Source organism: Seriola aureovittata, chromosome 22 (genome assembly GCF_021018895.1).
Source record: "Seriola aureovittata isolate HTS-2021-v1 ecotype China chromosome 22, ASM2101889v1, whole genome shotgun sequence".
NCBI lineage: Eukaryota > Metazoa > Chordata > Actinopteri > Carangiformes > Carangidae > Seriola > Seriola aureovittata.
The window spans coordinates 9,431,763-9,446,353 of NC_079385.1; the positions used below are offsets into that span (position 1 = coordinate 9,431,763).

At 40.3% G+C, this 14,591-nt stretch overlaps 1 protein-coding gene across 3 annotated transcripts in view; it reads right to left on the reverse strand.

Moving 5' to 3' along the window:
- Window positions 1-14,591, reverse strand: part of dock4b (dedicator of cytokinesis 4b) — a 116,292-nt gene that overhangs the window by 15,406 nt on the left and 86,295 nt on the right. For all 3 annotated transcript variants that reach the window (XM_056367312.1, XM_056367313.1, XM_056367311.1), the window contains 11 exons: window positions 14,174-14,269; window positions 14,016-14,076; window positions 12,706-12,799; window positions 12,358-12,506; window positions 10,868-10,954; window positions 10,596-10,700; window positions 10,158-10,299; window positions 8,149-8,315; window positions 5,531-5,617; window positions 3,346-3,522; window positions 473-556 (listed from right to left, as the gene is read on the reverse strand). In XM_056367312.1, the coding sequence (XP_056223287.1) occupies window positions 473-556; window positions 3,346-3,522; window positions 5,531-5,617; window positions 8,149-8,315; window positions 10,158-10,299; window positions 10,596-10,700; window positions 10,868-10,954; window positions 12,358-12,506; window positions 12,706-12,799; window positions 14,016-14,076; window positions 14,174-14,269 (1,249 nt within the window). The remainder of the gene's footprint in view (window positions 1-472; window positions 557-3,345; window positions 3,523-5,530; window positions 5,618-8,148; window positions 8,316-10,157; window positions 10,300-10,595; window positions 10,701-10,867; window positions 10,955-12,357; window positions 12,507-12,705; window positions 12,800-14,015; window positions 14,077-14,173; window positions 14,270-14,591) is intronic.

The following is a 14,591-nucleotide window of genomic DNA, read 5'->3' on the forward strand; positions in this document are numbered from 1 at the left end:
TATATATATATTTTCCATTCAGTGCACATCTCGGTCAATGTTCTTTTAAAAAATTAATTTAAGAGATGCTTATCAAAATATGCATTATGGGAAAATAATGAATATTGGCCAATCAGTGCTGTTATGACACGTACAATTCTTGAGCATTAAAAAGGAATGAACCTGTCTGACCTGATTGACATTTTACCCACTTTTTTAAAAAGAAAAACAGGATTTTTTCAATACTGAACTGAATGTAAGTACTATATACACTATATATAGTACTGTAAATTGAAAAAAAACAACTCAAGGTCCACTTACTCGCTTGTTCCAGAACAAGCGAGTAAGTGGACCTTGAGTGTTTTGTCACATGCTGTTTGCAAGGTCAAGAATCAACTGTCATGCTCAAATATCACAAACATTTCGGTTTCCATGTTGGAGGACATATCATCATGTTAGATCCTGCATTTACAACACATTATGACTATATTACCTGTTCAAACATGAGTTCCCTCAGTCGCCCGATCTTCTCGCCGTCCTCAGGATGATTCATAATGTAGTCCTTCACGAAAAAGGCCTGCATGGAGACAAAATGCAGAACATCTGTTATGCACACTCCGGGAGTTGAAACAGTGAAGCTTTCAGCACTGCAGTGTTACCTAAATCCCCGCTGGGCTGACACAGTGAATTAGTGTCCACATGTTTTTTTTTGTTTTGTTTTTTGCTAAATCCTTAAAAAGCATTCATGAACAAACTGAACAAATAAGCAAACAGACTAAACAAAGATCCAGCTCAAATGGGGTGTAAGACTCCTGTCTGTGTTTTTGTGTTGTGTTATTAATATCAAGTTCAGGGACCAGAATAAAGCTACACAACTGCTAAAAATAGAAAAACACTGTGCCAAATGGATGTTAGTGGAATCAAATGACTGATTATACTTTGATTTAGGAGCAAATTTGGTCTCAGATTTAAAAAGCTTTCTTTAAGGTTTGTTCTGTGTCACTGCTTCCTGTTACAGACCATGTCTCTTCAGAAACACCATACTTCTTGATTATGGTTTACAGACGGAGCTTTCTATTCACTTTCCCAGACATTCCCTTCAAAAAGGCGGCTCAAAGGAGACACAGCTAAGATGAAAAATGCCTTGGTCTGCTTTGAATGATGATAACTGTTTTTGTTGCATCCATACATTAAAGGCCAGGTCCTTGCTGTTTACAATGCCATAACCACTTGTGATGTGTCTACAGATTATGGAAAATCCTTGTCAATCCGCATCAGAGTACACAAAGAGGAGAGAGGCGACGGGCCGATGAAAGACCCGGCTCGCAATCTGCTTTCAAATCTGCCACAGAAGGAAACACAAAAAAGGGACTGAAAGGTAAAGAGGGAGTTCGCAAAAAAGATCAGCACAGTTCCTCTGCCAAGGACACAGCTGTCTATCTCCAAAGAGACAGGGCTAGATGATACTTAAAGAGCCACAGACATGTGAGCAGACCAACACACACATGTAGATCCCTATAAATGAATGTGTGCAACTGTGGCTTGTAGACTATGAATGCTAAATAAAATTATTATTCCAGCCAAACACCCTCAGACATCAGTCTTCATTAAAATAGCATATATTAGCATGCACTGTACTTGATATCACGTTCCTCTCTTATAAAACCATGCAACATTGATGAAAAATATTTAATTACATTATTAAATTTTTTATAGCTGGTGTACTGTAGTATATATGCAATACTGTCGAGGTAGTGCGCCAAGAGAAGTGCTGCGGTTCAGCAGGAAATTCTATCCACGAACCTCCAGAAAAGGCAGTGAAAATAATCAATAATCTTCTATGAATGATGGAAATTTCTCGTCGGGCTGCGGGGAGTGAGACCTCGCCATGGAGTGGCTCAGTTAATCATTAGAAAAGTCCAATTAGAGATGCAAAGCTGAGGAGAGGGGAAATAAATCAGACAACATTCCCCCTCAAGGGTTTCAACTCAAACTCAAGCAATAAATCTAAATATTAATAACGACAATTTCGCCTTCATTTGTAGCCGAGCCAAACCGCCACAGCTGTCAATCGGCATTACGCGGAGAAATTAATAGATTTATAGGCACGTTCCATGGGGGTAACACATGTGATCCTCCGCAAAGAAAAATGAGTGTTGACATGAGTGGCAATGTGTTTGCTCCAGAAATAGCTCCATCTGTGTCCACCTCATGCTAAATAATTGAAAAATATTTCACTTTCTATTGTGTATGATTTGAAAATACAATTTAGAAACGGTCGAATGAAGTTGGTGGTCAATTTTTACCCAGAGAAAACACCATTACACACTTACATGCATAGAAATATATACATGATCATGACAGCGGGGTATAAAAGGAAAGAGCTGTTCAACAATGATATTGGAAGAAAATTATTCCATACGCTACCTTTTTTTTATCAAAATAATGGCAGTAGGGATGGAAAGCACTTCAGCGACCCTTGCCTTTCTGGCTCTATCAAGCATCCTACAAACCTTAATGGGCAACTTCTACACAGAGGCACGCTTTTCTGCACACACCCAATAAACACTCACAAACACTCACAAACACACACACACAAACACACACCCACACACATACACTATACTCCCGAACACACAAACATGCACGAACATGACCATTCACCATCACATACACGCTCCCAGTGGAAAGGGGTGGTTGCTACGCGACACAGAGCTAGCTGCTGAGTCCACTCACTTTGTTGAGGGTAAAAACCATTTCCTTGAGTACATTTTTAGTTGTCTCTTTCTTCAATTGCACTGCACTGCTGTCCTGCAATTGTCTCCCATTAGGAAGCCTTTGGAGTAGCCGTGGATGTAAGTGTGTGTCAATGACATTGACCATATTTCAGTGTTTCCCTACCAGTCTGTCTGTTACCACTTCAGAGTATAATAAAGCAGCTGCATAAACACTCCCATCTCATTCATTCAGCCATTATTAGCCATCTATCTCTCTATATTCCTTCCTCCCAGTCCTCCATCTGCCATTTTTTTGACCTGACCCCTCTTTCTCCCCACATCCATCCTTCTATCCGTGCATCCATTGGCCAAAACGCCCATCCATCCACCCACTCCACCATCACCATCCATCTAATTTCTCCCGCTTCCACCCCCTCCTGCTCTCCACTCATCTGTCCTTTTAGTCAAACCTTCACCCAGCCGTCCATGCATCCATCCATCTGTTCATCTGCTCCTCCCTCCGCAAAACGCTCTCTGTCCATACATCTCCGATAAAACCCACCTTCATGCATCATTAGGCAATCCATATGTCATCGCTGCCTCGGTCTCTAAAACCCTCCAACCTTATCCTCCACCTATCCATCCATACCTCTTGGTAGCGGGCCAGCCCCCCGTTGACAGCGGCGTCGATGACCCCGTTGAGGCACATGGTGAGGGGGTTGATGTTCTGCATCTGCCGGCTCTGACACTGGGTGATCAATGTGCGTAATTGTAAGTTCTTGTTCTCGATCACCTCGATGGCGTTCTCCAGCGGGCTTACCTCCACCTGCGAAGGGAGAGGAGGTTGGAAAAAAAACAGGTTTAACGGGACCACTTCTTCTGTTGCACTAAAAGAAACTGAAAGCAAGAAGAAAATAACCCCTGATGAATTAATCAGGTTATCTCAGTTTGGGCTTGGAGACTACACTTTACAAAAGAATGCCTGATTTAAAAGGCGGGAGTGTGGCGTTTGAAAGGAATGGGCATTTATCAGGACTGCACCGAAAACAAAAGATGCATTATGTGAAGTGTAGGATCCAATCAGGATATCTTGGCTGTGAAGCTTTGAACATTTTTTTTTTAATCTCTTGCAGGTTTCCCTTCCTTGTTGAAGTGCAATGTTGCAAACTGCTGGATTAATTTAGTGAATCGATTCTGAAAGCTTTACCTACTGAAAATTTACAAGTTCATTTTTGGAAGAAACTGTGCATGCAACAAATTGCCGATTTGTGTGTGAAAGTCTCTAAAATAGTACACATGCAAAAACTGTCTATGCATTTCTGGCAAAAACAAAAAACAAGAACAATTATATCACCTTCATTTTCAATAACCTATATTTTTCAAACGGTAGATATCTCATTAGAGAAGAAAAATTTGTAACCTATGATAACAATTTTTTGGCCACTTGGTAACATTGGAAATAGAAGCTGTAAACACAACACTGACATATCATCTTTTAAGTTGATATAGCAACCTTTGTGAGTTTTTTTTTTTTCTACACCTCCAGCAAATATTGGAAAAAATTAACATTCATTTTAAGTCTTGTTTCTGCCGCTTAATGAATACAAGGCCAATATTCACTCTCCTTTTAACACTATTTTTGGTCTCCATCAGCTCTAGAGGGAAATGTCTACCTGTTTAGCTGCGACACGTTACACCATGTTCACTAGTTAGTTGTTAACCTTGTCCATCTGCCATTTGGTGCTGGGTAGGTAGCTTTTGAGCTACTTCACTGAAAAGTGCTCCCTTGCTACTTCACTGGGAAACAATGCTGATGAGTAGCTACAGTCGGACTGAATCAAAAACACAAAAACTGCGGGCCATGAAACCAAAACAATGAGGTGCAAGATGTTCAAATTCTCTGCAGAGTTGATGGCAAATATGTAGTTGTGTGATAATTATCTGTGGTTTTATCACTACTGGCGCCACCTTTCACATACATGTAGATATTTGAGCCTTTGTTTATATGAAAATAATGATTATAGCAGCTTTTAATATCAGGCATGCACTGATAATTTACACATGATTACTTTAGGATACACTCTGACACACAAACAATCTTCACTTCATCCTGCATTTCTTCTTCTCACTTTTTCTTCCTCTGTCTCACACAAAGCTTAATCCTCTTGCTAATAAAGCTTTTGCCAGTTCTGTATTTTATATGCTATTGCTCTGCACAACCATGATAGAATAACACTGGGTTCACAAACTGCAATTTCACACCACAGTCAGCAGCTATGCACTAAAGAATATGCGCTTAGACCAACAGAGACAGGCACTGTGTTATGTTTCGCATATGGTGGACAAAACAGCATTAAAATCCTCCCACTCCTTAGAGATCTGAATGAGAAGATCCATGACCAAAAGCTTTTGAGGGGATTTACATGTAACACAGTGTGGAAATGGACTCATATCAAATATGATAGTGATTCCAGGCTAAAAACAGGGAGGAAAAATGTAAAAATTTCCCAATAGAAAAATCCATGACATAAAAAAAAAAAAAAAAAAAAAAGAGAAGAAATTGGTTGGTAATCAAAACAAAGCAATTTGACTTTCGGCACAACATCCAAGCTATCCAATGTAGGAAATGAAATGTGTCCAATAGCCCTAAACTCATGACCTAGGTCATTATTGTTGTTCAATGTAATGACCTGGATCAATACTTGGGTATTGGCTGGCAGCACTCAAAATTGCAACCTGTAAAATGAAAGTGTATTACAGTGTCCCTTGCGTGAGACGACTGTGTGTTGCAGTTGTGTTTTCATGGTTATTCCATCAAAGGCGGTCGCACTCACCAGCTCTCTCTTCTCCACCTCAAACCAGCGCGAGATGCCTGGAAGACTCTGAACCAGAGTCAGTGTCGTCCTCTCCACCCACAGGCTCTGCAGAAACACATGATGCACTTGTGAGTAACGGCCGAATAGCTTTACATGTTTAAAAAAAAAAAAAAAAAAAAATCCATAGTACCTACTTTTTCATAATGCACGCACGCACTCTATCTCTGGCAGGCGGCACACAATTTAATTACCGCTACATAGTATGAGGAAAACATGTTGAGTGCACCTACTGCCAAACACCCACTTTTAGGTGTAGGTCGGATGTCATGTCTTATATCTCATAACATCATTCATGCTCCTCCACTTCCCCTGTCAGCCAACATGCTTGTCAATATGCCAACATCCCACAAGGTCATTCTGACAGCACGTAAACTAAGGAAACTGTGGCAGTGACTGCAGGCAATTAACATAAGAGAATGCACTACAGTGGAGCAGCTACAGTAACGTTATACTGTATTGGAAACACATCAAGAAACATGAGGACTGGAAAGGAGTCAAAGGATAACTGTCATTTTTATGTACTGTACTTTTAATACCAACTTGTGATCTTTGCAGATGGTGCCAAAACAATCAATCAACAACACTTTTGATAATCAGTTAAAAGTGTGAACGATTTTAGGATTTCTTTTTACCTAAAAAATGAATCGATTAGTGGTTTCAGCTCTAAGACATTCCCTCCAACATTCACTTCAGATTCTCAAATATTAGGATCTGCTGTTCTGTTTACAATCTTTAGTAAACTGAATGACTTTGGGAACGGTTTGACAGATGCGGTAGAGGTTGTTGTGCTACATCGGGGTCTGGTATGTGTATTTTTCACAGTCTTTTGACAGATTCATTGATTTATCGAGAAAAGAGGGTGGCAACAAAAAAAATTTCTTAGCTTTTTCTTGAGCTGTTTTTGTCATTTATTCAAAAGGTCAAGAAAGTACTCTTGCACTCAATATAAAAACCTCCAACAATTTAATTGATAATGACATTAAAGACCATTTTCGTTATAGATTAAGCTGCCAATTATTTTTTTGACTGATCGATAAGCTGTTGGATCTCTAAAATGTCAGAAAATTGAGAAAACTATCTCCTAAACCCCAAGGTGATTTCGTCAGATGACTTGTTTTATCTAACCACCAGTCAAATACCTGTAGATATTCAGTTTACTATCACATGAGACAAAAAATTGCAGCAAACCCTCACAATTGATAAGCTGGAATAAGTAAATGTGAATTTCTGCTTTAAAAAGGACAAAATAGTTTATGATCAACTAATCAACTAACAGTTTTAGCTTTACTTAACTGTTGGTTGCAGCCTCATGTCTTGATCTCTGTCATAAATTATTCTAATTTCTTTATTTACTCATCTTAACACTACATCATTTATTTTATTCTAAATGAGGCTAATATGGTGAAAGGTGAAATATCATTGTATTATCGTATTGTTTGATCACTATAAGGACATTAGTTTTCTGTTGAGTGTACCTTCATTTTAGTTTGGAAGTGTCTTGCTCAAGGACACTCCAGCAGAGCAGATGAGTGCTGACGTGTTGCATTGATCCATTGTCCTAAGGTTGAAGAAGGGTCTTTTTTTCTCACTACACAACCCTGCTGCCCTTTATTGATTTTGGACTTTTTAAGGCCAATAAACCCACCTGAACACCATGAGTATTACAGTTTAAGAGCAGGAAGTTGAAAGGAAAAACTGACAGAAATAAAAGTCTTGACCTTTCTGCAAACTTTTTTTTAGCGGATAGAAACTGAATTATTTTGTATTTTGGAAACAGCTTTCTTTACTTCTTTATTATGACAACTCGTACCATATCCGTGCGGGTGCATACTCTTGTCGCCATGCAAAAGTTTATCAAGCGGATTATTCCCACCTGAGGACCAGAGATATGCAGCACTGATGGAAATGTGATATAATGATTAAAGTTGGCCAAATGGCCTTGATGGAACCGAGATGAAATGACTGTGTGTGTATATGTGTGTATTAATACTGAATATTTATGAGCCTAATAGCAGGGTATCCGTGGTGTGGGTGTGTGTGTATTATGTGTTTAGTGTGTGTGCATGCGTGTGGCTGTGAAGACTTCATTTGTGCAGAGCTGTATGCAGCACAGACTGGTACCAGAGTTTTTGAGTATAATTAGTGATTCAGGAGTCATGATGAATAAAACATTTGCTACACACAGGGTGCAGGTTCAAACTATCACTACCTACACAGGCTTAAAATCAATGAACAAGCCAGGGAAGGAAGTAAATTAAGCTGTTTCACATCGCTTTGCAGTGACAAAATACTAACGATCACAAATGTATCATTTTAATTCCTGAAATATTTCATTGCACGACATTTTGCAGCTACTCCACAAGCAGTCACCAGCCCTGAGTTCATTTTTTTAAAGGTTGAGTTTCATATCTCATAAATGAGTGATTTTTTTGGGGTGAAAAAAGGGACGAAATGATACCGATGACGGGAAACGTCTACGTGACATTGTCCTCTCCTTTGTACGTGTGCTTCAAGTGTCAGTGGCTGTCTTTATTCATCTGCCTTTCTAGTGAATTTTCTCTTTTTTTCACCCTTACCTTGAACTCATTCTCCTTGTCTTTGGTGCCCTTGTGAAAAGGCCGGTCATATCTGAACCTCCAGATGTGATTGAACTTGTAGAAGCTTTTGATGTTGTCAGGCACTCCGTCTCTCTGCAGCACATCCTGACTCTCCGGGATTGGAGTTACGGCGTAGATCTGCAGGTCTGGAAGCACCGGAAGTTAAGGAAAGAGCGAGAGAGAGTGACAAGGGAAAGCACTACAGACAAAAGCAGACAACAAGTCTTCAGTGACCTGAGAGAACATGGGAACTCGCAGATACAATTACACATATGACAGGGACAGACACACACACACACAGGCGGGGGTTTGCAGGATGGTTAAGTGTGTGTCTCTGTGCACTGCAAGATATGTATTGTGTTTGTGTGTGCACTATTAATACCTGAATACGAGAAAAACCTTACAGAAAAACAAAAAAGCAAAAAAAATAAAACAACAGACAGCGAACAAGACTTGTCAGCATGAGCAGTGGAGGAGGACAGAGCAGCAGGATCTAGTGTTTTCCTGCATTGCTTAGCCTCATCATGAGCAACTCCGGCAACTTTACCGGGGAAATACGAGTTAGGACAACTAACATACATATATTCATATGCATGAGTGTTTGCGACAAGGATATACAGATGGGTGAGCGGTCTGAGAAAGACGAGGATATACAGATGGGTGAGCGATCTGAGAAAGACGAGGATATACAGCTGGGTGAGCGATCTGAGAAAGACGAGGATATACAGCTGGGTGAGCGATCTGAGAGAGACTCTGTTGATTAGCATTATGTGAGAATAACACAGCAGTGTGCTAATTTATTCAGACAACCACTGACGTACACAAAGCAAGCACGTCACATGCACACCTAAGAGTATTATGAAAAGGACAGACAGAACAACTTAAACATGTCTCTCTGTCCTCCGTATTTCAATGTTGGTCTCAAGAGTCGTTTTGTCATTATGTCACTGAATCTCTGCCCCCTCCCCCGCCCCCCTCTATATAGGCCAACAGTTGTCTCACACATTAGTGTGAATTATTAAAAACGCTCCCATATTGTATGGATGAATTTTAAGGCTGCATGGAAATGAAGAGTACAGCTCTCCATGTGAGTCAGTGACTTGATGTATGTACAATAAGGGACAACGTTTGGTTTTAGAAATAAATAAACAAACAAAAAAAAAAAAAAAGCAAAGTGTGTGAAAGCTATTTCCCACATTTACACTTTTAAATACAGTGTATTTACATCATATCTGTCTTTGTGAATTCCATAACAATGATGGTCATACAAAAAAATTGGGAAGACTATCTAAATCACTATCATTAATGCTGTGCCTCTACTTTAAAATTATATTCTTAATTTCATATGGTAAATAATATTGTAGTAGCACTTGGATTGATATTCTATTATAGCCTGTTCAATCAAAACACATGTACATTCAAATATTGTTGTTGTTTTTTTGACCAAAAAACATACAAGGCTTAAGAGCTATTTTTGACCCTGAGTATTGTTTGCAGCAATCCACCAGTCAGAGGTGAGGGTGGCCAGTATGTAGCCTCACAGCCGAAATCCAGGTCAAAATATAATACTCACTGCTCTTTTAAAGCTTATTTCAATGTAAATACGTCAGACAACCCAGAAGTCAACACTCAGCCCTTGCGTTTAAGCATATGCATGACAATAGAGTGTTTGTGCTTTTGTTGTATGAGATTCTGTACACTGCATGTTGCCTAATATGCAGTACAATATGTTTGTGTGCATTCCTGTAAATGGGGCTTCGATAATGACAAGAGATTGTGAGAGGAAGAGCGAGGCACTGTGCGTGCCTCATTACAGGCAAGTCTGTATATGTAAACACAAAGCATGCTGCGTGTTTAAAATGTATGTTTACTGTGTTGTTATCAATTTGTATGCATTTCCACTCATTTGACTTGTAAAAGCTCATCGTGGATGCATTTCTCCACACTTGTGGGAATGAATTTTGCATTTGCCTCTTTCTATAGGATACATTGTGCATCTGCCTGGTATATGGTCTGGTCCGGCTGGTTGACGTGCTGCATGGCGATGGCGTGGGGGAACTCGTTGAGCATCCGCTGCTGGAAAGCTTCCAGCCTCTCGTAGTCATGGCCGCGGCACACAAACTCCTTATTCTGCAGAGGGGGTGGGGGGGTAGGGGGGTGGCAGAGGACAGCGCAGAGTTAGCTTGACATCTAGTGGTTGCACACTGCAACTGCAACCTCATCTGCAAACTCTACGAAGGACAGAGCCTGTTACATCATTAAATGGCAGTGAATAAGAGTTGCTGAATGTCACCTCACACTGGAGGAGTCTTATATAAGAAAAGTTAATTCTTCCTGCAGGTCTATTTCTTCAATGGAGAGGGTGAACATATTACTCTGTCCCACTTGCTATTCATGTCAAAGAGGGAATATGGAGATTACTTTACCCGTAAGAAGAAAGGGAACTTTTTTCCATAGAAACCAACTCTGAAGAATTCGGGTTCTAGCCTTTGCTGGTCCATGATCTTGTCATAGAGAGAGGCCTCCATCATCTAGCAAGGAAGACAATAGTAGGATTACATCAAAACATTATGTAACAAAACGGCTCAAAACTGCAGATTAACATGAATATAATCACGTGGTTAAAGCGAGACTCCACAACAAAAACACTCCATCTTCAGGAAGTGTCTCTGAAGTTTGTTTGTTGTTGAAAACTCACCCTCATCTTGCTCAGGTTCCTGTAGTCGTAGTAAGACTCATACTGGTCAGCCAGCTCTCTGCACAGGATGATTCCATTTTCCCAACACTGAAAACATTAAAATCACACAAACACACACTTATTCACCCTCATGTCCACAGTGTTACCAGAGACCCTTGCCCTGCATTGGCACTGCTAAAACCACTTTGGCTCCACTGGATGGCACTGGCGAGTCAACAATATAAGGAGTCAAATATGCCCCCCCCTCATGCAGGTACATGCAGCACCTAGCCATCTTGCTAATGAAATGAAAAGCTTTCCTTCCCTGCTGCCTTGTAATCGGTGTGCGGCAGCACCGGCAGATGGGATAGCTCATGAATGTGAGGGAAAATTGGACAACGAGTAACAAGGGAGCTGTTGTAATGATTCCATAGAACTATGTTATTTCATCGGGGATCTGATGTTTTTTCTGGGCAGGTAGGGGGGAGGGGGGTTGTAATTTTGGAAGGTTTCCATAATGCCACTTTTCCCTGAGAGTGTAGAACAATAGCAAAGGTAGTGACGATAAAGAGACAAAATCAGAAGAGATGAGTTGCAGGAGGAAGAAAGAAAAAATGTATTTCTTCAGTAACAGAAGCAAAACGAAGCCTGGGAACCCCCTCACGCTGCTGCATCCTGAATCACCTGAGCTCTGTTTAAAGCTGCCAAGACTCACTGTGCTTTAGTTGCTAAAACCAGCACCACCAATGCGTGTCACGCTTCGCCCGCCGGTCTTGCCGTCATCATCTCCCACAATATTTCTGAGGAAAGAATGGTGTAGGATATTGTGGGAAGATATGGTTCCTGCTTTAATTACAGCCGCCAGTGTTTCATCTGATTAAACCGAGGCGGTGTTGATGCCTCGAGCCGCCGCCACAGTTCACGACAGGTAGAAATTAAATGTCTGACCGCAAGTGACGTATTTTTTATTGCTATATGCAGCTTACAGCTCTGATCTCCTCTTTAGAGGGGATTTCATTTCATGTGAATGCCATCACGTCTCCACTAAATAAGTGGGGAACTCCAGTTCTGTCATCTTCTATCCTGCTGCGGCTGCATTTAGCTGAACTGAGCGTTAATGTTGAATAGACTTGTTCACGCTTATTATGCTGAAATCCAAGTATTTATGGATAACATGTATTTATTCTAAATGAATCATTAATTATATGGATGTGCGTCTTTTGCAATTCCATGAATTAGACATACCTCTATATTTCAACATTTTAGAATATGCATGAGTGGCTGACAAAGTAATCTCAATGAGACTGTAGCTTCAAAATGGCGTGGTACATTCCCTGGCATTAAGCAGTGTTAAGAAGCTGCTATTAGAGCTCATATGAACAGTTTTTCTGTGTTGCTATTACTAAAAACAGAGTTTGTTTAACTGGCTTTCCCCATAGAAAACGGGTCTGCATGCAACAGTCAGCATGAAAGCACCCCAGCAGTGTACAGAGATGTGTGTCGCAGCTCACCTTCCCCCTGTCAAAGTTTTGGACGATAGTGAGATGCAGATACTCCTTCCTTTGCCACTCGCTCTGCATGGGGTAGTTGAGGAACTCTCTGAGCGGCCTGTCTGACCACTCCAACAACTCATCATACAGCAACAGGGTGTAAGACGCCTCTGTGACACACACAAACACACGCAGACTAAACAGTGAGGAGATCATGTACCTCTAAATGCAGCAGTAGGTACGTTTTTAAGAAACCAGGAAGGATTCAGTGTCTCCATGAGTCATCTTTGAAGTTGTGACTCATGGGAGCAGATCAGAACAGTAACACTCACACGTACTGTATGTTCAGGTCATTTCCTTTACACATACCTGTGTAGTTTTGTGCTTTCAAGTGCAGGTCGTACAGTTTGTGAATGTAACGGATGTACATCTCCTCTTTGTTCAACTCCGTTTTGTAGAAGTTCTGACAGGAGCAGTGGGCGGTTCGAGGATGATTCAGGACAAAAAGACATCACAAGAGAGACAGAGAGAGAGAGAGAGAGAGAGAGAGAGAGAGAGAGAGAGAGAGAGAGAGAGAGAAAGGGAGAAGATTATGAAAATTATACAGGGTTTATAGATGCAAATGAGGACAAAAAGTGACAGGTTGTTCCATGGTGGAGGTGCAACAGTATATTTCAGCTGCTGATTAGCAGTGACTTCTGATCCGCCTGCCTACACACTCTCTGCTGCTCTTACAGATGGCTGCAGTTACATAAGGGAAACTTTGCAGGCAATAGGACTGACAGTAGTGGTGACAGCACACATAAAACAAAAACTGACTGAGTTTTGTCATGTCTAAGAGGGAAGGATTTGGAAAATGGAAGGATATTTTACTTAGGGAGAATAATCATGATATCCTACAAAATAATCAACTAATCAAAATGTAAAATAGTTTGAGATATGAAGTATATCATATTTCTATTTTAACAAATTCTTAATCAATAAATTAATCAATAAAAATGGTTACTATAATATATTTTTGTCTCCTTAAGCCATTGCTATGTTTTAGCTAGCTTTAACTTGAAAACAAAATGCTAATATCAAAGCAAGAGACATTTTTAGAACTATGCTTATTCACTGTCTTGCCGAGTTATATTGACTAACACCACTCTCATATCTGTCTGTTAAGTATGAAGCTATAGGAGAGGGTTAGCTTAGCGTTAAAAAAAAAAAAATCAGCCAATCAGCACCTAAATGTTGTATTACACCTTGAATATCTTCCCTGGGAGCAGTCACAGAAAACCAGAGGAGACTCCAGGTTTTTACACTTCAGTCTTTATACAGATTAAACAAATGTGATTTAACATTTTATTAGTGAGCTTTAAGGATGAATGTGGAATTTTTTTTTCCCTTTTATAAACCTGTTTCCACACTTTAAGCTAAGCTAACTGTCTATTGGTACAGCTACATATTTGACACAAATGACTGTGGTATCAATCCATCTCATCAAAACCTTTTGCCCCATCATTTCATTGATTTAATCATTTTTGACACAGCTCTGCATTACACTGGACCCTAAAATTCTAGTATTAACTTTCAACTGGTCATTAAGATACGTTAAGTCAGGAATCCTGTCGAAGATCTGGTTTTAGAAAACTCTTCTAAAAAGACCACAGACACAAGGAGTAACTGCTACTCACCAGCAAACTGACCGTACATCCAATCTTTTTACCATCCACTTCTCCCAGTTTCATACAATCCCTATGACAGAAACATAAGGCATAAGACATGTGCCGTGATGAATAGGGAGAAGGCATGTATCACCGTGTGTTTTCCAAGTGTACGTGCGCACTCTCACCTATAGTCCAGCAATCTCTCCATTAAGCGAGTGACGGTAGCGATCAGAGAGATCCCACTCTCCCTCCAGGTCTCTCTCTCAATCTTCTTCAGCAGGCTGGAGGACAAATGAGGAGAGACAGAACAAGACAGAGACGTGAAGACCAAAAGAGACAGGATGTGAAAGGGAGCAAATGGGGAAGGAAAGGTGATTTGGGGAGAAAAAGAAAGAAGAAATTACTAAGAAAGAAAAGGAAGCGAAGCAAAGAGGAAATCAATCCCAGTCACACCAGGGTCACCTATGCTTGCTGGCCTGCCTGTGAAATTTAACAAAACAAAATACCCAAAAGTGGCTAAAAAATTCACAATACCTGATTGACTGTTTTGCCACTGAAAATTTTGTTTGCTTATCTCAACAGAGCTTTTAAAGAACACAAACA